This window comes from Elgaria multicarinata, chromosome 18, assembly GCF_023053635.1.
Source record: "Elgaria multicarinata webbii isolate HBS135686 ecotype San Diego chromosome 18, rElgMul1.1.pri, whole genome shotgun sequence".
Classification (NCBI taxonomy): domain Eukaryota; kingdom Metazoa; phylum Chordata; class Lepidosauria; order Squamata; family Anguidae; genus Elgaria; species Elgaria multicarinata.
The window spans coordinates 241,707-266,755 of record NC_086188.1 but is presented as its reverse complement, the minus strand read 5'-3'; the positions used below and the strand labels follow the sequence as shown (position 1 = coordinate 266,755).

General features: G+C 44.2%; 1 protein-coding gene across 3 annotated transcripts in view; it reads right to left on the bottom strand.

The window, feature by feature from the left end:
* The window catches only part of MPHOSPH9 (M-phase phosphoprotein 9), a 35,573-nt gene extending 10,706 nt beyond the window's left edge, over window positions 1–24,867 (bottom strand). Inside the window, exons 1-13 of one of the 3 annotated variants that reach the window (XM_063143830.1) lie at window positions 24,750–24,867; window positions 19,457–19,589; window positions 17,605–17,749; window positions 16,107–16,196; window positions 13,317–13,831; window positions 11,427–11,544; window positions 10,578–10,668; window positions 7,773–7,876; window positions 4,813–4,935; window positions 3,286–3,728; window positions 1,393–1,548; window positions 1,033–1,120; window positions 41–256 (exon numbers count right to left, since the gene is read on the bottom strand). In XM_063143830.1, coding sequence (XP_062999900.1) covers window positions 41–256; window positions 1,033–1,120; window positions 1,393–1,548; window positions 3,286–3,728; window positions 4,813–4,935; window positions 7,773–7,876; window positions 10,578–10,668; window positions 11,427–11,544; window positions 13,317–13,831; window positions 16,107–16,196; window positions 17,605–17,749; window positions 19,457–19,560 — 2,193 coding nt within the window. In that variant the 5' untranslated portion in view covers window positions 19,561–19,589; window positions 24,750–24,867. Of the gene's footprint in view, window positions 1–40; window positions 257–1,032; window positions 1,121–1,392; window positions 1,549–3,285; window positions 3,729–4,812; window positions 4,936–7,772; window positions 7,877–10,577; window positions 10,669–11,419; window positions 11,545–13,316; window positions 13,832–16,106; window positions 16,197–17,604; window positions 17,750–19,456; window positions 19,590–24,749 lie in introns of those variants that run through there. The other 2 variants (XM_063143831.1, XM_063143832.1) reach the window with 2 other exon arrangements.
* Between the last annotated feature and the right edge of the window lie 182 nt (window positions 24,868–25,049).

Sequence of the window (25,049 nt, the reverse complement as noted above, 5' to 3'; positions counted from 1 at the left end):
TAGCCTAAATGAAGGCATTGCCTTATGTTTTGCAACTTACATTTTGAAACATTTTATTTTCTTCCTTTAATCTGGCATCTTTATTATCCGAGAGCCTGTAGGCTTTTTCAAAGGCTTCTTCTAAATCTTTAAGCCTCCTCTTGAGACGACTGATGGTGTTATCTTTCTCTTTGCTGCCAGAGCGCATTTCTTCAAGGCGCTCCTGCAAGGCCTTGGTTGTATTGCTGACGGCACTAAAACGCTCCCTCCAGTCCATCTGAAACACAAACAATCCAAGAGAGTCCCACAAGCCTCCACACTTAATAGATGCCAATTTTGCAGCGCAAGAATGAAGACAACCCATTTGCCAAAGCAATTCCCAGTTGTTGTTTTTAATTTTGTTAGAAATAGCCACAACAGGTGATCAATAAAATACAGAGGCCCTGATGCAGCTGGGTGTGACCACAGCATCAGCAGAGGACCCTCACAGGCCTCATTGCAGGGCTGTTTTGCTCATTCCTCCCACAGGCAGCCCCACAGAGCATGTGAGGTCCTGTGTGCAGTGCCATACCCCCATCCACTAGTGGGATGTGCTGCCACTTGGCTCCTTTTCCCCTGGAATGGTTGGGTCCCACAGCCATGCTGCCTAGGGACTATGGCTACCCTGTACACCCACCTGCCCCATACATCTTTGCTTTCGTATCCTGTCTTTTAGTAGCGCCAGTGCCATGTTTTAATTGTTAGGTGACAAAGTCATTTCTACTTGTAGTCTTAATGGTCGGTATTAAAATGTTGTTGTTTTTCCTGAATGAATTATATTTTACTGCTTGTATCGCAAGCGAGAGCTTTTCTGGTGAAAGGCAAGATATAAAAGGGAAAAAAGAACCCAAACCCCACAACTAGGGTTCTAGCGGGGAACCAGCATCCATGCCAGAATATTCGCTTGATTTGTGACTCCGGGCTTGGGCCTAATGAACGACTCTGGAGACACAGGCAGGTCGGACTTGTGCCTTCTCGCTGGATCCCTCTATTTGACCCACAACGGACACTTACCACCTCCATTTCCAGAGTGTTGTTTTTATTCTCAAGGCCCCGCACGCGATTATTAGCTTCATTCAATGCTGCCTCTAACTGGTCACATCTAAAAATTAAAATGATTGCTATTAAAAAAGTATAACAGTAAAAAAAATATTAAGAAAAAGGATTTTGAATGTTTTCTCAAGAACTTTCATTGAGTTACCTAACTGGCCTGTGGGATAGTGACCAAAACTGCACTAGAAAGTGATTTGAACCCAGGTATTGTAAAACTAGGTTCCAACACTGCATTAGTGTTGGAACAGGACAGGGCGGCTTTAAAAAAAAAGCCTAAAGAAAAATAGGCCCATCATTTGAAAGCCTCTCAACTCTTCTTACCTGTCAGCAAGGCTTTGATTGATGTGCTCCCAGTCTTCCGAAGGAGGTTTATGGCTTGCCTCCAGCTGCTGTTTTAAGCTTTGAATTTCTGAATCATAATAAGCCCGTAGATCAGCAATATGTCGGGCATGTTTCTCCCGCAAATTCTGCCTAATCCTGTTTTTGAAATTAAAAACATGTCAGAACACCTTCTCATCTTACTGGACAGCAGTGTTTTTGACACAAAAAATGAACATGTGGGCACTGGTGGTAAACATTTTGCTCAAAATTTCTCTACTGACTGGTTTTCCCCAATGAACCACAAGATCCATAGTGCATAAAAAGTTCTAAATGGACAAGAGAATTGGAGAGTGTTCCTTGAACTCACTAGTCCACCGAAAGCACTTGACAACCCCCATTTATGGCAAGAGTGGGCATCGCAAGCCCAATCCAGCACTTCCGGAGTGGGCAAGAGGGTCGTATCTCATGCCCCAGGCCCTGCTCTTCCCTCCCACCACTGACCATTTGGCGATGTTCTGACTCATGTGCAGCTTTTCCCCATTCTAAGACGCTGAAATGACTCTGCTGAGGCTCAGTTACTGAAAGTCACAGACTAATTGAGGTGGAAGGGGCCCAAAAGGCCATCGAGTCCAACCCCCTGCTGAATGCAGGAATCCCCCTTAAAGCATCCCTGACTGATGGCTGTCCAGCTGCCTCTTGAAGGCCTTGAGTGTGGGAGAGCCCACCGCCTCCCTAGGTCATTGGTTCCATTGTCGTACTGCTCTAACAGTCAGGAGGTTTTTCCTGATGTCCAGCTGGAATCTGGCTTCCTGTCACTTGAGCCCGTTATTCCGTGTCCTGCACTCTGGGAGGATGGAGAAGAGATTCTGGCCCTCCTCTGTGTGACAACCTTTTAAGTCCTTGAAGAGTGCTATCACGTCTCCCCTCAGCCTTCTCTTCTTCTCCAGGCTAAACATGCCCAGTTCTTTCAGTCTCTCCTGAGAGGGCTTTGTCTCCAGCCCCCTGATCTCCCTTGTCGCCCCCCAGAGCTTTGCAGCACAATCCCATGCATGTTTAGTCAGAACAAGGTCTTACCACTACCAGCATTTCCACCCAACCATTCATGCTGGCTGGGGCATGTTGAGAGATGTAGGAGTTTTTTGGGCCTAAACATGTATGGGACTGCGCCCCAAGGCATAAGCTGGGTCCTTAGCAGAAGGATGCACTGCAACAACAGGAGGGCTTTTTCAGTGATGGCAGCCCAGTGCTGGAAGGCCCTTTTTAGAGAGGTGCTCCAGGCACCGGCACGACGGGTTAAGAGTGCAACCCTATGCACTTTGGGCAGGGGAAGATTCCTACAACTCTCAGCATTCCCCAACCTGGATAGGGAATGTTGGACATTGTTGGGCTTGTTTCTGTCAAACCATGCATAGCGTTGCACCCTTAGGATACAACCTACATGTATTATTTTTGACCCACCCCTTTGGCCCTGCTCAGCACTGCAATGTAGCCCTAAAAATAAATAATTCCGAAATTAAATTTGGCCTCCAGGCTGAAACAGGTTCTCCACCCCTGATTTATGGTCTACAGAAAAAGAGGAAGAATCAACAACATTAGCTAAGTTTCCCAGACTAGTCATCTGGTGGCTATTCGTATTCAGCACAGGCGACCAGGAAGTTGCTATTTGTAAGCCTGTAACAAGGTTGAATGTATTCCTGCATTGAGCAGGGTGTTGGACTCGATGGCCTTGTAGGTCCCTTCCACCTCTGCTATTATAGGATTCTATGATTCTGTTTATATGATTTAACCAAAGCCTTCTGGAATGGAGCGTAAGCAGCAGTTGCAAACGGCGGAATATTGCAATCCCAATTGGAAAGGCAACGCTCCTCCTCCTCCTCCTCCTGGCGGCCTTACTTGGAGAACACCACAGGATCTTCCACACACATCACCGGAACATGGCATTCTGGCAAGCTGTTCTCCGCAGACAGACCCTGGGACTGGGGGGCTGAAGGCGGGGTGAGCGTTAAGTTGTCCTCGTCCTCAATGTTGAAGATCTCATGGCTTAGATCAGAAGAACCGCAGGGGTTGGCTTCATCCTGGAACATGCACGCATCCCAGGGGTCAATGTGCAAAGCCGCTCCCCCAGCAGTGAATCTGGGTGACCCAGCAGACGGAGGTGACGTTACTGTGCTCATGTGGGAAAATGAGTCTGTGTCTGAAGGAACGGAAAAAGGAGGGCCTGCCATAGAGTCTGGAGAAAAGGAAACCCTCTCAGGGTTTCCATAGAAGCAGGGGGAAGTAAGTCCTGGATTCTGCTGGCCTGGCTTCATATGCAGCGTCGGGTCCAGGGTTAGGACCTAGAGGGAAAAAAGAAAGAAAGCATCACGGTCACTGGAACTGAACATCAATATCCAGCATCCTGGTGAAGGGCCTTTCATTTTGGTACAAGAACAGCCAGTGGGGAAATCCTTAGGAGGTAAATTGCAGCTTCCATTTGATAAAGGGGTGGGGTGGGGGGTGGAAGCGTTAGCTAGCAGGTGAACCTCCACTTCCCAAACCCTGCCAGCTTGCTTCAGCTAGAATAGGAGGAGTGCAGTGTTTTTCTTCCACTAACCCACATCCTTCTTTCCTTCCCACTGAAACCAATGGGAGAGGGAAAAAAACTACTACAACCGTCTCAGTCTGGCATCATTCACAGGCCTAATCCAGAGATCTGTCAGGGAAGAGAGGGGACTTTGGATCTGGTCTCATCCTATTCCCCCACCCCCTGCCCCCCAGCCTCTTCTCCCCTCTACTGGCCAGACTTAAGGTTGTAAGTTGTATTGAAATTTCTGGGCTTCCACTTGAATGGGAAGCAGCCATTTTTAAAATATTGGTTTTGGGTCAAATAAAAGCCTTGTTTGGTAGAAGAGCTGATGGTGACATTCTTGAGATATGTGAAATAAACAACCTTTATCTTGTGTACCTGATTTTATTAGAGAAAGGGATAACAGAGGACAATGAGACACTAGGGTGACTAGTGTAGCATATCATATATATTTTTCTTTACAAAGATCTACTTTTGGAGCTTGTGTCAAGGGAAGATTTAATTGCGTTTTGCAGTCTGGAAGAGAATGGCCAGTCTAAAATGGCACGGTGGTTAGTGTGTTGGGCTGGAACTTGGAGAACCCGGATTCTAGTCCTCACCAGGCCATGAAGCTCACTGGCTGACTGTGGGCCAGCCACTGACTCTCAGCCTAACCCATCTCATAGGACTATTGTGAGTCTGAGTACTGGGAAAAAGGAATAATAATAATGATGATGATGATGATGATGATGATGGGGACTAGGATGACCATGTAAACTGACTTGAGTTCCTTTCAAGAGGCAAAAAGGCAGGATGTAAATGTAAGAAATAAATAAATAATAAAATGAAAAGAAAGCTGAAATGCAAACCATTACCTCAGGGGGGTGAGTTGATTGTGATGGGGAAAGGCTCCAGTCTGTAAGCAGCTTACTCTCCCTCTGTTTCTTATGATAAATGTCCTTTAAGGACGATGGCTTCATCTCATCACCAGAAGACAACTAACAATAAAGCAATTAAGAAAGCTGTTACTTTAAGCAAAACATCTGTTATATTTAATCCAAAGATGACCAGGTGAACTTACATTTTCCTCAGAGGGAGGAAAAGCTGAATGCTATGATATTAATCCATGTGGGGTCTAAGTCACGTGGGGGGGGGGGAGAGGGGGTTCCCCATTCACTCCAAGAGGACACAGGCTGAGCTCACTCCTGACACTGCTGGGAAATGAGAAGGTCTGTACAGACAGTCGCTCTCTAAAGCCATAGCCAAAAAACAGGGGAGCACTCTAAGGGCCCCACCCTCAGAAATATTATGAGCACCTTCCCTAGAATCTTCAGCTTTAATTAAATTAAGAGTCCATCTGTCGCCCATTGCATTTACGGAGCTGTAAGGAAAAGTGTGCTGTTGGAGTTCTATCGGAATGCTCGGCAAATAAATAAATCTGCTCCCATCTTCACATTCAAACCAGGAAGTGCAACTGCAATTGACAAGACGGAAGCACCTTAAATTTTGTCCAGTACCTTAATAATCAGCTACATCTGATGAAGTGAACAGTATCCATGAAAGCTTACGCCAAAACAAATTCGCACGTCTTTAAGGTGCTACAAGTCTCTCGTTTTATTTGCTGCAATAGACTAACACAGCTACCCGTGCAGAAAACGATTTTTGGGCAACCCATATTTAGGTTTCTGTTGAATTGTTCAAACTTACCATGTCTCCCTAGCGCCATTTCACATCCCTCTACAAAATTCCTAGTAGGTACAAACACCCATGTCCATCAGAGCACTTACACATGTGTCAAGAACCCTTGAGCTGGATTGGGCCCATTATATTCACTTTTCAATAAAAGCAGTTCTCCCTCTGTCTGAAATTATTTTCAACTAAGGGCCAATAACAGCTTCCAGCCAATTTCCCCAGGCGATTCTATTCAAAAGGAAAATGTTTCTCAGCAACAGAAGAACTTGCCTGGTTTCTCCTTGAAAGCCAGGGATGATATATGTACGAGATGCAAAAATAACTCTAAAAATGATGGCCAAACTCGGCAAGACACCAGTCACACAATTAGCAACGGCACGAATGGCTATAAACCATTGGTGCAAAAGCCCAATCTGGATTGGTCCCAAGAAGTAGGCCCTAACCCTTTATCCCCTACTATAGTCGTGATACAAACCAGGCACCGAATTGTTAAAAGCTGTTTACGCAATTGCTAATCGTCTGAACGGCATCCTGTCTGGTTTAGCCCTGAAGGCCAGCAGACATCTGAATTGTCCCCCCTCTCTCCTTCTCACTCACACAAACATAACAGTATATATTCCATGTAGAAAACAATCTAAGAAGGACAGAGGTGCCACACTCCAAATGAAAATGGCAGTTCCAAATACAATTGCCCCCAACCCCCCAAAAGAACACCCAACTAATAATTTTTCCCATTTGCCTTTTCAAGTACTGAAGCTTATCAAAGGTCAGCTGTTGTAAATTACAGGGGGGAAAGGCTTTGGATCATTTTATTGGTAAAAAGAAGTTCTGTTTTACTGCCTGTTGAAGCTAAAATGGAATTATTTGCAGTTACCCATATCTCCATCAATTTTCATGGTGCTGTACAGAACAAAATAAAACAAAATACAAAACACCCTGCCATATGGCTTACATTCCAAAATCACAGTAACAAACAAGCAGGGAGGGGAAAGGCCAACCAGCATGGGGGACAATAAAACAAATAATAAAAACTAGTATCGTCACACTACAGATTATAAGCTTTTGAGAAAAGAAATGTTTTCAAATAAGTTTTAAAAACTGAGATCAAAGTTGTGGTTCGCAGATGCACTGGAAGAGAATTCCAGGCCTAGGGGGCAGCGAGCAAAAACGGGCGAAGACGAGCGAGAGAAGTAGAAACTCTTAGGCGAGTAAGAGACATGGTGTTATGAGAGCGAAGGGTGCGAGCAGGACAGTAAGGTGAAAGAAGAGACGAGAGATAGGGAGGAGCCAGGCCATGACAAGCTTTAAAAGTCAAAAGGAGAAGCTTGTATTGAATTCCGTAGGAGATAGGGAGCCAGTGAAAGGATTTTAGGAGCGGGGTGATGTGATCAAAACGACGAGCCCTCTCCTGTGTTTCCCCTCTCTCCTTTTGCTACCTTGGTTCCATGGAAGAAAGATGGGATATAAATATAATAAAGGTAAATAATAAATTTTATCACTTGTATTTATTAGAAACTAGCCATTGTTGACACAAGTAGTAGTAGGTTGGGTCCAGTCCGCATAAAAAGCGACTCCTATGCTAACTGCTGGGAACAGACAAGACTCACCTGGTGAATCCGACAATAATAGTAAGCAAACCATGGGAATTTGCTTACTTATATTTATCCTTTATTTGGGGCTGTAGGGGGAAAGCCCTTAAAGCAGGTATCTCATATTGAAAACAATTCTTCAGAGGAAAAAATGTTCACAGATCATTCACCAGCCAGCCACCTGCTTAAATAACTGTCTACCTTTTCAATTGCCCTACAATTGGACTCACCTTCAAGCAGACCTACAGGATCAGATTCTCAAGTGGGGGGGGGGGGGTGGCAGAGAAAAAAAGGGTGTTGCAGAAGAAGGGGGCCATCTTGGAGCCCCCCTGAATCAGGAGTGGGCAATTTGTGTCCCTCACCATTGGTTATACCAGCTAAGGCTGGTAAGAGTGAGCGGCCAAAACATCTGGAGGGCCACAAGTTGCCCACCCCTGCCCTCAATGCTCACAGGCATCAAAAGCGCATCAACTGATCCTAAACAGCCACAGTGGCAGAACAGAAAAAGCAACTTTACAGCATCCAGCAAAATATCAAACAAAGACAAACGATACCTGCTCCGAGGACACCTTTCTTTGGAAGGTGCTGAATTCATTTCCAAGATTCTCAGGCAAAGTGTGGTACATCTCTCTCTCATCTAGTTTCCAGTATGTCAGTCCTAAAGAGTAAAAAATACATCAAAAGTTGATTTCTGCATAGAAGTGAGCTGTGAAGCCTAAGATTACTTCTTTTGATTTTCACATTATGGCTGCAAATTCAGTCTTATGAAATACTCATATCTGAAATATTATGCTTCAGAGGTTTAATGGTAACAGGGCTCGACATGAAATAATGCTAAAGACAGCGTATTAATATTGTGGAGAACTCGGGGAGCTAGTGTCAAGAATGTAATGAAAATATTTGTGCTTAGCAATATTTCAACATGATCACCAACTGAATCACTCTTCCTTGTATTAGATTTAACAGGTACACTCGTTTGCCGAGTCTGATTAACAAATGGGCCTTTCAATACTGTGCTACTTCAGCTGTTGTAAAAGTCAACGCCGCTGGTGGTGAAAGAGGGAAATACGTTCTAGAAAACAGATTTAAAACCAAATGGCACTTCTCATATGTTCCACCTCCACCCCCTACCCAAACAGATTGTGCTTGGGGCAAAATAAAGTGATTTGCCAGCCTGGGTATCTAATTAAAGGTTTACAGATTGTCTGATTCTAAAGTCTTCAGGCAGGTAGCAACATATATGAAATCGTTGACTAAGAAATACCACTGGACGCAGCAGCCATGGTCAAACGTTTTATTAATTACATTCCTATCCCACCTTTTCCCCTCCAAGGAACCCAAGGCAGTGGACATCTCACCAAGTGACACTTGAGAGCGACAGGAACCAGCCAGCGGCAGCCAGCGGTGTTCTCTTCGCCCCACCTTCCGCCCAGCAGCTTGGGCTTCTGCTACACTGCAGGCTGCCATTTCAGCTGACTTTATGGGATGCCCTTCTGCGTGGCAAGCTGGAGGCGCCAGCAGTGGCGTGTTTTAGGTGCCAGTGAAAGACCCACCTTTTCTCCCAGGCCTTCCCTGGCTGACTGTAGTGCTCCTTGGGTTGACTGTTGGGTCTTCTAGTTTTAATGTTTCAATGATTATTTTTTATTTGAAATGTTTTTTAATTGAGATGTTTTGTATTTTTTGTTCCTTGATGAACAGAGCATACAAAACTGTGGATGTTTTTTAATCGAGCATTTTATATTTTAAACTGCTTTGAGATCTCTTTTTATATAGTTAAGCAGACTACAAAGCAATTAAACAAACAACAATAATTTGATTTAAAGAAGCCAATTTATTTATTTATTTATTTGTTGCATTTTTATACCGCCCAATAGCTGAAGCTCCCTGGGCGGTCATGTCTCACTGTGGCTTATTCCAGCTCACTCACATCGTGCTCAATGGGTTAGCATGACTTGTGAATGCAGACAGACTTAGTTCTGAGTAAAAATGCACAGGATTATGCTGTAAATTAAAATAAATAAATAAAGCAAGCTCTGCTCACCAGCAGCTACCCCACACAAAGGGCCAGTTCGTACAATCAAAACAGGCCACAGTGGCTTCTTGTGAGCCATGGTGCCTGTCGCCATGTGTGGGACACGATTTGCATAATCGCTGCCCCGTTGTGACTTATTGGGTGTGTAGGGACAATCGCGATGGGGGAAGGAAGACATCATGGCTTCTCCCCCCACCTGCACCCATGTCCTTCACTTGCATAATCCCCCATGATAGTTGGCATGGAGCATGGCCTTTTATCCACCCTACAATCTGTACTGCACGTCGTGGGTCATATGAACACAGCTGTCATCTCATCCGAACCTGGGTGACATGGCTTGTTGGAGGGTTAGCAATTCTGGGTCTGCAATTCTAGGAACACTCTAGGAACGAGGGATCCACAAATACAGTTACCAGTGAAGGCCATCAATTTAATTCTAGCGATCAGCAGGGAAAGCCTCCAAGATACTGTGTGCAGGAATAATACTTTTTTAAAAAAGCTGTTGATAGCACAGGGGGCAGAACATCGACAGGGTGCATTAGTGCCCTGGGATGGAAAGCAGGGATTATTACGGACAGATACACACACACACACACACACATATACATATACAGAGCCTTCCATTCCTCCCCTGTAAAGCTCTCGCTGGGCAGTAGGTAGAAGAGGAATACAAGGACTTTCCGCCTGGAGACAGAAAGATATAAATTCATATAAATTTATGGAAGCCTGGTTCAGTTAGGGGAAAGACCAATTAAACTCAGAAGTACTCAGTAAGCATGCATAGGGTCTTAATATTACGAGGATAAGTGGCTGATGTTGAGTATCTGGTATTGAAATTCCTTGGTAAAATTCAAGTACCTATTTCTGAGACTGGTAATTCTTCTTAAAAGGTTTCTTCTGAGTTCTATTGAAATTAAAGAGATTAATAGCTCAATCCTATGTATATTTACTCAGAGGTAATTGGTTCTACTGAGTTCAAAGCGCGATGCACACTTTCAAATCAGTGCACATAGGATCCCACTGCTAAACTCAGTGGGATTTACAACATAATCCTATACATGTCTACTCAGAAATAAGCCACATCAAGTTCAATGAGGTTTACTCCTGGGTAAATAAGTATAGAATTGCAGCCTTAAGTGTGCTTGCTTTCCCCCCTGGATTGTGCCTTTGATCTTATACTTCGCAGTCACTGCAATATTCAAGGAGCAGAATGAAAAGAAGGAGAAACACCATGATAATCATGCCAAACTTTTACATTTGCTTGCGATTTTGGGACATGCTAATAAAAAACAAACAAAAAAGGGAAAGTATTAGCAATTAACTATACCTGAAATATCAGACGCTAAAGAATTCTGGCTTCCATTTGGTTGATTGAGGTAAAAAGTATAAGATGGCGAAACAGCAGCAGAAGGGTTAGTCTATAATTCCATAGAAGGGGAGAAAACCCAATGATTTATAGACAAATACATCAATTTAAATGTGACAAAATGCACAGATTACAGAAAGAATGTGCACAGTAACTACAAATGCAATACTGAAAAAAAGTTTTACAAGCAACTATCCGTAGCCATTTAACCAAAGTTAACACCAGAGTCCACTAGCAGCACAATCCTTTACATGTCTACACAGAGGGCGGTCCCACTGAGTTCAATGGTGCCTACTCTGGGCACAGGTGCACGGGGTGGGTTGCCACCTGAGGCTGCACTGCATAGGCCACATTCAGTGCCTGATGGGGCAAAGAACTGACACACCCGCCAGGATGCGAAGAACCATGCAAAGAATTCTGCAGACCCAGGAGGCGCTAAGGCCAGCCCACCCTGAAGAGCAGCATTGCGGCCACATGGTCCACCGCCTCTGAAAGGGAAGGGGATCTCAAAACCTGTTTGTGACAAGTAAGGGGCAAGAGAGTTCAAAGAGGGGACGGGGAAGATCCAGGCAGGCACACAGGGCTGGGGCTGTGACGTCAGTGGGGCTGTAAATCTGCTCCGGATCTCAATCAGAGCCAGTCAGAATTCTAAAGGAGCTCTCCAGAACTCTTTAGAGCCCAGGGTGATGTGAAAAACCTGTACCCCCTTTGAGTTCCATGGGATTGCAGCCCAAATGAAGGAGCCTTGGATGAGCACAGGCTTTTATGTTGAAGAAGGGGACTAGGACGAAAGGCCGGCCTACCACTCACATTCCCCAAGGTCCGTGTTTGCTCTTTTCCTTGCACAGAATGCGCATCACCTTCTTCCACATTTGTTCTCTTCACTTGGTTTTGTTTCAGCTTTTGAGCCCATGATGTTAAAGATTTACTGCAGGAAGGAGGAAACCAAAACAAAAGGAGAGATAGGGAGAGAGAGAGATTTTTGTCTCAGCATTGCAAGTCACATGTATTGGAAGCTTTGCTTCTTGCTGTGCCCTCACAGGCACTCTACAGATCACACTACCTCTGGCCTGATGGGTTGTTGGAGGCCAGCTGAGGGAGGAAAGAGGAACATTGAGCTGACTACTCATATTGTGGTTTTCAGCAAAGGAGAGAGGCTCCCTGGAGCCCAATACAGGACATCCATTAATTTGATTAAAGTCATTTCTGTACCAAAATGAAGAGAAGATGCTACTCATTATTAGTTCAACAATCCCTTCAGAAGCTCATATATCAGAGCAACTGAAAAAATATATACCTTTCCCACAAACTCAAATGTTCCAAGTTCTATAAATATTTGTAACACAGATTCAATGATACAAGGATCCAGGCTGCAGAATTCAAGTGACCAGTTCCACGTTCTCCAAGGAGAGTTCTGTATATTTGCGTTTTGAACAGGAGCCCTCCCAAGACACACCACAAATCCCTTGTAAAACTGGCGGGGGGGGGGAGGAGTTTTGATGTTACATTTGCTGGGAGAGTGTCTGCTGATCAAGAGCTGGAGGAAAAAATCAAAAACCCACCCAATGCACCCATATCTCAAAGCACAGTTCATGAGGAGCCAGGGCTACAGACAGACTATTGTGAAGACAGAGGACAGGCAATCACATATTCCCATCATTGCTGCCTTGGAAATAAATGTGCACAGGCTATTCATTCACTGCACTGAAACTGCTAATGACACAATGAAATTACACCCATCAAAAATAATAGTCAAACCACACACACTATAATAAACTCTGCAGCTGACAGCATACAACTACCACGTTTCAGTACATTCACAGCGGAATGCATTTCTCACCCCAACAACTCCATGACTAGGAGGCAAACACTTGTTTACCGTAGCTTCAGACTGGAGTGTGGCTTCAGCCAGGTCCTCTCAGGCTTAGATGTTGTTCCTTTCAGAACATTTCTTACATCTTTACATATCTCCAGCTTTGGATGATTTAAAGGTTTTCAGAGGATTAAACTCTGTGGGGAGAGCAAGACCGACGAAGCAGTCTATATATGCTTCAACCTGGTGCCCCCTCCACCCCACCCCCCAGGACATTATGGACTTCAATCCCCGTCAGCCTCGGCCAGCATGGTTGATGGTCAGGAATGCTGGGAGCTGTAGTCCAAAACATCCAGAGAGCTCCAGGCTGGGGAAGACTGATCTACGGGTAGAGCACATGATGGTATCTCCAGTCAGGACAGGGCCGACCATCTCTGAAACCATAGAGAGAGACGCTGCCAGTCAGCATAGATAATGCTGACGAACCAATGGTCAGATGCAGTACAAGGCAGCTGCCTACATTTTCTGTAACACCTCACTCTTCACATATTGTGAATGTCAAACTGCAATGCAGCAACTGCAGAGCCACCAGGATTCAAAAGGCACGAAGTGCCATATGCTAGCAACTGGTCTGCTTATTTTTTATTTTTTTAAAAAAAGAAATCTTGATTCCCCCACCCCACCCACAGGTAACAAGAAGGATTTTGAATTCGTCAGCCTCCTGTTGTATTAGCAACACCATTTCAGGTCGTCGCCACACAAGGAATGTACCTTACAAAAAAACCTCAGCACATGTTAGTGACAAAGTCGAGGAGCAGGGAATCGGACACACTAAAAACATGCTAACGCTAAAGATAAATCTAAGGCCTCCAAGGTCGGTCACTTACCAATTCGTTTTTCCACACTGACCTTCATGAATCATATGCTCAAATTCAGAGGGAAAAACTATATCATCATCCTTTAGCGGTGGACAATGTTCAACAGGTGTTTGGGTGCACACTTGGTTTTGAATACTGGCTGCAATTAATCCCTCCCGCACTGATGATGCGCCATCGCGTCCTCCGGTGCTCTCTGCTGCGCTTCCCATGCACATCTGAACGTCCTTACATTTGCTAGGGCTCAGTCCTGCAGGAGAACAGGTGCCGTACCCGCTGCTCATCGACACACCGTTCGCAAGGCACTCCTGGTGCCCGGCCGATGCTTCCGGCTGACTCTCAGTGTGGCTGGATTTGAGCGGATGGGCAAAGAGCTCATCTTCTTCAAAGGGTTCAGACTGCAGCCCCATCGGACTTTTTAATGGAGAGAAACTGTTTGCAAGTTTGACTGGAGAGAGTTGCCTGGTGCACGAGCCCACATTCTGGCTTTGCAGTTTCACCAAGTGCCTGATTTCATTCTGTATGCCCTACAAAGAGAAGTGTGAGGGTTTAAAAAGGGGGGAAGCAAAGAAACCTGGAAGCATTTCAGAAAGTTGCAGAAGAAGAGTCAGCTTCTGTTATTTTTCACAGTAACTCCCATAAAACGTTCCACATACAGACATAACATGCAGCAATGTGTTATGGAGTACAAATGACTATCCAAAGAGTTGCTCCCGCCACCCTTTGACCATCAAAATGCATGCGTGTGCAAATTCAGTGTTGCTTGGGTAAGACTATATTGGAACTCTATTGCAGACTTGCAGGTAAGAAAAACAAAGACCATCCCAGACATACTTGTGAGTATTGTGTTGGTCTGGCAAAGCTCCATGTGCAGGAATTGTTTCTCACCTTGCAAAGTTGATTTACCAGAACATTTATAAACACATTATAAGCCACGGAAGTCCAACTTTTTAAAGGAAAGCCATGGATAAATCTGGAGAGACACTAAGCCAAGAACCATTCCCAGTCTGCTCTGTCTGCTTGCCCCCCAAACCATGGATGCAACTATTTCCAGAATTAATAGCCCTCACCTCTATCCCTTTGCCTCCTGAGCAAAGGCCCAGCTACTTCCACCTCCCCCAAATGGATAGACAGCCAATGGACAGATGTCACAAGCCTTCTGATGGATTCCCTGACTTAAACAGTTGATTTGCTCACAACCAGGGATTGCTTGGTATACTTTTTAGAAGATATGAAGCATGTTGATTTGGAATTAAGCTGTACAAAGTTCAACAGAGAGTATTCCTTAATTAAAGTTGCAGTTGTAGACATACTTTTTTTATCTTGGAAACATAAGACTTTGGTAACTGTTCACCTTTAAAAAATTTCTGAGCTAGATTGTGGAGGCAATTTTAATATGAAGAGTTTTTTGTTTTGATATTTGGTCTTATTTTTTGTCCTTTCTATATTATCCTGTGAGACATACCTAAAAAACAATAATAACAAACGAAAACCACCCACCCCCATAATTCCTTCATAGGAATTAGCTAAATGTGAATAAAAGCCATTCACTTTTCAGCTTTACCAATACACAGTACAAACCGAATTTACTGCAACATCATTATTTTCTATAAAGTGACAAACACCAAGAGTACTTCTATTTTGCTAAAAATAAAATAAATACAGAGCCAGCCCTCAACCCTAAGAAATCCTGATCAGATTTGACCAGTGCTTTTCAGGATTCTTCACAAAAATTTTAGTGGATCTGTACAATGGCCAAATTTGGGACAGACAACCTGTGTGCATCAGTGGCCCTTCTGAAGGGTTAGTTTCAAAAACAAACAGCGCTGGCAGGCATCACTCAGTGAGTAATCAGGCCTCTCCATAGCAACACATGATCTGAGACTACACACAGAGGAGAAACAAGAGCATGAATGACAAAAGGTGAGAGACAGAAAAAAAGGAAGGAAGGTGGAAACAGGAAGATGAAAGAGAACAAAAAAGAACAATACCTCTTTGTTATTTGTTTCAATTTCAGGAGCTGTTGGTTACTATTAGTGAAGAGGGCCATCAGGAAAAGGAGAAACAGTAACCAAAAGGATGTAAATATTCAAATGTACCAAATATATACATTTCAAATGTATCATATAGCTGTTTTCATATACAGAGATTCTGATATTTTGATTTTCCTGTGAAATGGGGATGGAGAAATGGAATTTCTGAGAAAGAGAAGCTTTTTATGTCCGCTCATCGTGCTCACATATTACAGTCAAGATTGGGAAAATCCCAAGCTTCTGGTCATCCACTTTGCTGCTTACATGCATGAATCTGAAATGTGTTTTCAGTTCTGCACAGGGCCGGTGTCTCATCCGGCCCCAAGGAACTGATCCAGACTTTCCCAGCCCTATTCACAACGGCACCTGTACAAGGAGAAGCTCCACACAGTCCTACACTGCTGGAAAGAGAGCGGAGGCTGACAATGTAACGCTATTCTGGTCTTAGGCATTTAGATGAACTCTGGGATAAAACCTACCCTAGCATTCAAGGTTTATTCTAGTGCAATTATGGGATATCAAAATGAGTATGTTTGAATTTGGACTGTTTGCATAGGAGAATTGCTTATACGTATTTTCGTCGCTGTACCCATGTCTTTTAAAGATGTGCGTGCACACACGCTATTCCAAATTAGGCTACCATTACATGCATGTAAAATACCGTAGGAGGGGAGGAGCATCCACATCCCTTGCTGCTGTCCAGGCCTCCCCCACACTTTGGAGAACCACGACTTCAAGTTGAAATAGCCAAGCCAACCGAAATACTTACATGGAGTTGATAATGGAACACTTTTTGTTGGGCAGCTATCTGGTCTTGGCATTGCTTCTCCACCAGTCTGAACAATTGTAACCACCTGGTCTATTAAAAATGAAATTATTTTTAAAATTACGAACACACATGTCCTTCTCAATTTTTATTCTACATCTAGCACAGCAGGGGCTTGGTCTCAGACACACAGGCAAGGAAATTGACCATGCTGTATAGCAGTCCCATCTGATAAAACTACCCTTTGCCCGAGATGCTGACAAGCTCCTCAATATGGAATGAAACTTTTTAAAAAATGAAGAAAAAATGGGGGAAAGAATGAGAACTTCAGTCCAAACGATTACTGTTGTTTTGCTATATTTAATTCTTCATGTTGCAGATGCTTCAACACCTGGCAACTTATAAAGATGCCAAATCAGACTCTTTCACGTACAAAGCAGATAAATGGCCACCAGCAGCCATCCCAGCAAACTCTACAGAAGGTCCACTTCACCAGCCAGACTGAAAGAGAACTTGATTTTTTCCTCTACCCTCCCCATAACTTTTTCTTCGTGGGTTGTGTTGTGCCTTCTTAGATCACAAGCCTGCGGGTGGGGCCTGTCATGCTCTACTGATCCCACTAAGACACTCTGGGTGCCTTTTTGGCTGAGGAGTGGGATCGACGTACTTTGACTAAATAGAAGTATGGAACTACAGCAATTTGCACTAAAATAATGGCACACTGACATACTTAATACATGGCATGCTAAAATGCCATGTATTAAACCGCCCAGAGAGCTTTGGCTATAGGGCGGTATAAAAATGTAATGAATAAATAAATAAATAAAATGTGAGACAAATGTGTATTCTACTTCATGCCCGAACTGGCTACAAACGCAGACACAGCATAATGCCCCATCCTAGTGTGACGTGCCTGTGACAGACCCCCACCCCAGTTCAGATCCTGCCAGAACCGATAGGAGCAGCTGTGCTAGGTCGTAGCCGAGAGAAGCGAGCCTGCAGCACACCCTGGCTCTCCCTCGAGGGCGCAGAAGCCTCACCCGGTGTTGCTGGTACCACACTGGGCAATTGTTGCACAGCTGCCTGGCCGTACGGTGTCCCAGTTCCCCAGTGGGTTGCTTGGCTGTGTGGCACCCTGCCACTCGGAAGGCCCCTGGTCCAGTCCAGTCCCTGGCCTAGCCAGACAAGCAGATCTCAGGCAGAAGGCTTGGAAAGACCTCGCTGTCAACAGGGAGTCCTCAGGCTAGAGGGGCCAATGGCCAGCCTTGGGACAAAGCAGCAGCTGCTGCAGGACCAGCCTGACGCTTGGCACTGGAGCACCACTGTGGTGGGACCACAGATCGTGGCCTTAGCAAATTAACAAAATGTACATTTTTTTATGTATTGGGAATGGCAGCCAAAGGGCAGACGATCATACAATTTTTCATAACAGAAGGCTTTCATAATTTTATATAAATTTTAAGTGTTAAATCATTGAGAAACCAATTAAAAGATTACATACCTCACAGCTCAATAATTCCAAGTCACCCCTCCTTTGAATGTCTTGCATGAAGGAAGGCAGCAGACCAACCTGGCCAGAAATTACGGAAGGGCCAGTTTTCCCTGAGAAACTGGAGGCGCCCTTTGGGTTGGGCAAGGGACTGCTGCTGTTGAAGAAAGCTATGTGAATTATTTATTGAGCCAATTGTCCAAACAAAACAGTCTTTATAGTGCTCAGCTAGCAGCCCAACTCTCTTTTATGCTGAACACAAGCTGGAACAGACCAGATGAAACACGTGTGCCGTAAACCACACAGTGGTTAAAGAGTTTCCTGACCTTAAAGTGTAGGTTGGTAAACCGAATGAAAATGACTGGCTCATCGATGAGAATGAGGGCATAACAATCACATATGTACAATTATGATTGTACTATTAACATCCATTACTATGGATTCCTTGTTTAAAAAGAAAACCAGTCTTTAGGGAAGTAAGTGACAACTATGCTTCACAGCCATTACTAAAAGACCTACATTCTATTAAGTTTATGATTTAGCTGTACTATTTTCAGAGTTTCACAACTACCTATGAAAATCCTCTTCCCGTTGTGTTTTTCCCTTCATACTCCTCAAATACTTCTTCAGTTTAGTGGCTGTGCACATAAGCACTGCACCCTTTTCAGCTATGCTCATTCCTGTACCCCCTCTCCACCACTTTAGTTTCTACCAAAAGTGGGAGAGAGAGAGATGTTAATAATGAAAATAATTAGTATTGATTATTTATTTATTATTCAAATTATATAGTGCTTTCCACAAAAGTATTAAAGTGGAGAATACAAAATGCAATGACATAAAAACAATAACTATGTCAACAAAACAGCACAATACAAATCAATGAGCCATAAAACTGACCCTCTACTGCATGCTGCAAACCATAGATGAGTTTTAAGAAAATGTCTAAACACCAGAGCTGTGGAGGCCTGTCCAATGACAGTTGGGAAAGTGCTCCTGAGGCCAACCCCCGGAGCACGTGACAACCTCAGGTGTGCTCCCTCTGATGACTGCAAAGACTGGGCAAGGACATAAGCGGCCAGGAAGTTGTCGAGGTCACCTGGCCCCAAGTTGTTTAGTGCTTTCTGCGTTAACAACAACACCTTGACCTGATAGTTTATTGACAGCCAGTGCAATTCTTTTAGCAAGGGTGTAGCTTGCTGTTGGAAGGAGGCCCCAGTTGGCAGCCTTGCAGCTGCATGCTACACCAGCTGTAGCTTCTGGACGCAGCCCAAAGGTAGCTCCACATAGAGGGCATTACAATAATCCAGCCTTGAGGTTATCAATGCCTGTACCACTGTGGCTAAGCTATCACAGTCCAGGAATGGCCGTAGCTGGCCTACCAGGCAAAGCTGGCAAAAGGCCCTGCTGGCCACTGAAGCCACCTGAGCCTCAAGTGACAAAGATGAGCACCCCCAAACTATGCCCCTGTTCCTTCGGGTGTGTGGGTGTGTGCAACCCATCCCAAAAAAGCCATTGAGCTATTTTCCAGATGTGTGACCCACCCCACAGTGCCTCAAGCTCCGTTCACGGCCTTTGTCCAGCCCATTTTGCACAATAAGTCTACATGATTACCAGTTCTGCTTATTGCATTGTAAAATTAAAAGGGCTTCACTTCTTTTTTCATGAGAATTGATGAGTACATTGTACTTTAAAAAGTTGAAACAGGTTTCGCACCACCTTAGCCAACACTGTCTGTACTAGAGTACAAGCCTGTCTATTTTATTGGGGGCGGGGGATCTGATTGAGTAGACTACACCCTTGAAAGGCAGCTATGAAATACAATAAATAAATAATTTCAATAAATTATGCAGTAGATCAGATTTACCTGTTATTACTTAACTGATAGTCATGAGACTTGGGAGCATTTCTTGTATCAAGGTCAACAGAAGAGGGCTCTTGCTCAGTTCTCACCATGCCCAGGTGTTCCATATCTCATGCTTGCAAAGGCTGTGGTTATCCTGACAAACAAACACCCAAAAGATACAACAGGCTCATGTCAAAAAGGGCAGCATGGGTTCACGGTTCGAAAACACAGAATCTTTCTAGTTGCGCCGCTGCATTAGGAACCTAGACTTCAGACGCTTCCATTCTAAGCTGCAGAATATTGACATCCTTGCATCTCAGCTAAGAACTAAGCTGCTACTTGGCTGAACCCAGCCAACGACTTCTCATTGACAGCATCCACTGGCTAAGATTGAGCTGCTGTTTGTGCTCGCCAAAGAAAGTGAATTTAGAGTCTTGCCTGGTGAAGTAGTAGAACAGAGTTATTATTTCCATTTTATAGATGAACCTGAGAAAGAGTTAAGAAGGTCCCCCACACAGGGCCTTGCTACAATGTCTTGAAGAGCCAACATCTCTTGGGACAATTTATTTATTTACAAACACATTTCCTAGGCTCAATTTGCTGAGTGCAATAAAACAATTTATTTTACCTTTGGTGGATATCCATAATATTCTAGCCAAACACTCTTCCATCGTCATTATTTTATCAAGGTGGCCAGACCCAAAGTGAATTTCACTACATCAACGAAGTAGAATTCTCAGCTGTTAAAAGCCCACATTGAAAATTCAGGGGCTAACTATTTTTCAGTATGTTTTGCCTGACCTATTTCTGCCCTTCTACAATTCCTTGTGCATGACTTATTTGTACTACATCCTGTTTATTCTCCCAGAGCAGTTAATATAAGATTTTTCCTAAAAAGTCATTAGATTTAAAACAAAAGTATTAAAGATTTAACATTTTCTTTTCAAAATCTAGCTAAATATATACAACAATATAAATGAAGATAAGCTTAGCCCCCCCCTCCCCCTCCCCCTCCCCCACACCATTCCATTCTAGCCTCAGTTTAGGCATAGAACTCCCAGCATGCCTTGAGCAATTTAATTCATTTAAAAATTAACTCACAGTCCTAGCACCAGCCTACTACTTTAAGATGATTACCTCGCAGACATATCTCTTAGAGGGGCCGAGCAACCCCGGGTATATCAGCTAGTTAAAATATAACAGCAACTAGTAAAGTTACATGTACCCAATAAAAGCAAGGCAGCATCAGGAAAAGAGTAAGAGAAAGCCATGTATGCTTTTCTACTTACTTTCACTTTATAAGGCAAGGCTTTTAAAATTACACCTGCAAATAAAATAAGAGTAGCAACAACCACACACAGCCCAGTTGTTACAAATTGTCTAGTCATTCCTGAAATATCTGAAGGACAGGGGAGAAGGTTATTCACCTATAGATATTATGGGTCCCAACAGGAGAAAGAGATGTAATTGGCAGGGATGGTTGTAAAGTGTAAGGTAGGGATGACTGTAAAGTAGAAATGCTATCTGAAAGAATCCATATTTTTTTAGAAAGAAAAAAGCATCACAACATCCATCAGAAAAGATCTTGCTGGCTTAGCCAAGGCAAGAATCTGTCAGTCCAGTCAGCATACTGAATGTCAGGATGTAATCTATGCAATAAACTAGCTCTTGACCTGGTGGAGTACTATGTAGTGTGCCTTTTTATATAAAATCCAAATAAAGGGAAGCAGCAGTATTGGCCAGAAAACTTTTCTTAAAACATGTAACTCAGCAATTCAATTTATAATTCTAATAAACAGGGAGAAATTATAAATCAACACTTGAAATAAGAAAAACAAACCAACCACTTCCCCACTGGGTGGTGTCAATCAGTCCATTACCCAGACAAATCATCACTACCCTACACTTCCTCTCCTTGAGCCTTTTGCTTCTCCTGCAACTTCCATCCTTCTGTATTCCTGCTGCTCTTTCTAGCCAGTTTCCCTGGACTGCAAATTTCCCCTTCAAAATTTATCAGCCCCCTGCTGAGATTAGGGATTCGTAACCAGCAGCCTCAGATTTAAATCCAGTTTCTTGAAGAGTGCTGTCTAGCCATGTCAGAGAGGAAAGACAAATACAGGAGGCAGAGAGGGGGCTGCAACATTTAATTGATCAATTGGAGTAACTGATTAAAAAAGTTTACAGTGCAGTCCTCTATGTGTCTACGCAGAGGTAAGTCCCAATGAAGTCAATGAGGCTTAATCCCAGGTAAATGAATATAAGACTGCAGCACTAATTGACTAAAGAGGTGCCCCTTACTAATTGGGCAGTAGACTGTAATGCTTGTCCTTATGAAAAGTGCAGATGGCAAGCACTACTTTAAAAGAGGCATTCTCCCATTTGTGCTCCAAGAGGAATGCCTCTTCCAAGATGATGCCTGTCACAACACAAGTGCTGCATCTTAAAAAGAAAGAAAATATACTTCATGCTTTAGAAACATGTTTTTTACTGCTATGTAAGTTTAATCTATAGATCAACCAACTAGAACTCGTGATTATTATTTTTAAAAATGGATTCCATCCCACAATCCCATTTATTTATTTATTTATTTATTTAAGGATTTTTATGCCGCCATTCAGCCAAAAAAGGCTCTCACGGCGGCTCACAAAAGTATTTCTTGACAGTCCCTGCCCACAGGCTTACAATCTAAAAGACATGACACAAAAGGAAAGGGGATTGGGAGGGAGGAGGAGGGGGGGGAAAGGAAAGCAAATTCAGGCACTACAATCTTAGTTGGAAAGTTCAGCAGTTACAGTTGACAACAAGAGGGAGAGGGCTCTCAGCTGGAGCTGGACCCAGGCACGGTGGAGAGGTGCCTGGCTTCTGCTTCCTCCCTCACTGGTGGCCTCTCCAGAGACAGTTGACAGCAGGAAGGAGGGAGCTCTCAGCTGGAGCTGGACCCAGGCAAGGTGGAGAGGTGCCTGGCTGCTGCTTCCTCCCTCACTGGTGGCCTCTCCAGAGACCATATATACTTACTTGGAAGTAAGCATTAGCTAACTCAATCGTATACATGCCTACTCTGAAGTTCGCTCAATGGGACTTATAAATGAGCTTAGAAATATAGCCTTGCTTCTAAATTATCAGTTAGCTTCAGACAACAAGGAGCTTGTGAGAACAAGTGTGGTGCTGTGGTTAAGAGTGTTGCACCGGGACTTGGGCAAACCGGATTCTAGTCCCCAATTGGCCATGAAGCCAACTGCGTGGCTTTAAGCTAGTAACTTACTCTCAGCCTAACATACCTCACAGGGTTGTTGCAAGGATAAAATAGAGAGGACGACGACCATGTAAGCTGCCTTGAGTACCTTGCAAGAGGGGGGAAAAAAGGTAGGATATAAATGTAATAATAATAATCAACAATTTTCTCTACTGCCTTCCTCTCCAATGCTTATCTAAACTAAACGCTTAAGTGTTATCTCCCACCCTTCTCTTGAACTCCTAGCAATCACCAACTATTTAATCAAGCTGCTCTTCAGGAGGGGCACACTGACAGGACTGTAAGGACAACTTCGTACTTCACATTCAGACATTTCTACACACGCACACTTTTTTATTGCTCCATTTAGAAAAAGGAAGATTTATCAAAGTCTGCAATACTTTTGTTTTACACTGCTGTTTTTATATTGTTGATGGTTTTAAATTTTGTATACTTTTTAACATTCACTGTTTTTAACTTTTGTAAACCGCCCAGAGAGCTTCAGCTATGGGGCGGTATATAAATTTAATAAATAAATAAATACATATACAACGAAGAGTTAAGTGAATCTAATCCTATTTATTTCAAGTTGTTTCTAGGAAGCAAGTCTCACTGAACACGGTGGAGCTTTCTTCTGAGTAAACAATCTTAGGAATGTGCTGTAAGAATGCAAATGACATCAAGGAGACATGGAGGGGGGGTTGGATGGCGATTACTTTTACAACTGTACCTTTAACAGCAGCCTGAGAAATTAAATTGCTGAAGCTATTTCTCTTTGGTTGTGCTGAATTTCTGCCTGCAGGAATGCTGCTAAAGACATAACAGTAGGACCAGTAAAAAAGCAGCAAGATTGAATAGCACAGCAGCAAAGAAACTGAGGCTGCAATCTAATTCACACTTAATTAGAAGCCTATTCCATTGAATTCAAAGGAGCGTATTTTTGAATGAACACTCATGCCGCACTTTGCAACACCTCACCTCAGTCGTGAACAATGTAAATGGACTAGCAAGACTCTCAGCCTCTTGCAGATGGAGAACAAAAGACATGACCTTCCTTACAGTGTTGATTAAAAGATGAGAGATAATTTGCAGGGTTGCTTTAAAAATGACAGAGGCAATCTAAACCATGTGTTTTAAATAAACAAAAGCATTACATAAAAGTTAAGTTTTATTAAGAACTTGATTGCTTTCGGAACAACCCCCCAAATGAGTCCTTCCGCTCTTCTAAATCAGTTTTATTTAGTTTCCCCACGCCTTAGTACTTTCCCCCTAGACTGTAAACCTCTAATCAGAGTCATTCTTGTTAACCATTACTGTGCAGCATCTCATGTTGGAAATTTTACAGTTCTTGCCCTCCATCTTAGCTCATCCCCATTACAAAAGATGAAGGGGGGGGGGAAACACAACTGTGGCACTAAAGAACCTCCTCTAACCCTGCAACAGACACACACACACACGGGTTGGTTTTTTGGTACTGCTTTTCCTACCCTCCTTTGCAAAGAGTTCAGGGCAACATATACGGCCTTCTCCTTTTACCCTTCCAACAACCCTGCGGGGTAGACTAGGGTAGAGATGGTGACTAGCTCAAATTCACCAAATAGGATTTGGAGGCTGAGGAAGAATGCAACCCGCTTCTCCCCTCTCATTTTAACTACTAGCCCAGCCTTCAACTTGGCGTCCTCCAGATGCCCTGGACTGCAACTCCCAGCATTCCTGACCATTGGCCATGATGGTTGGGGCTGATGGGAGTTAAAGTGCAGAACATCTAGAGAGCACCAGGCGGAGGAAGGCTGCTGCTGCTGGATGACCAACCTGCCTGTCCGCTCGCCTGTTCTAGACCCGCTTTCCTCTGTATGCCCCTCTCTTACCGCAGTTCTCAAGCCCCACCTTCCTCCACCTTATTGGCCCGTTGCAAGACGAAGACAGCCAGACAGGCCGCTGATTGGCGAGCGGGAACGTCACTCGCGGGCTGGGGGCGTGCCCGACGGGGGGAAAAGAGGACGCAGAGGGCCCAAGGAAGTCTCCCTTCCCTCCGCGCCACCCCCCACCGGTGTTACTGTGGAGGCGCTTCCCGCCTCGTACCTGCATTTCGGCTCGCGGGCCTAGTCGGCTGCCCGGCAGGAAAACGGTAGAAGAAAAGGCCGCGTCGCTTCTCTCCCCCGCAGGCGAAGTCTGAGGGGTAAACAAGCTCCCCTCAGGATTGGCGGTTGAGATTCGAAGGCTTTCGGGCCGACGCAAGAGGCTCGCGCAGCCGTTTCGCGCGTGCGGCAATTGGCCGCGCCGAGGCTGGCCTCACGACGTGATTGGCTGCCCAGATGCGCGAGCTCATGGGGGCGGGGCACGAGGGCTGCGCAGGCATTGGCCCTTACGGGCTCGCGCCGT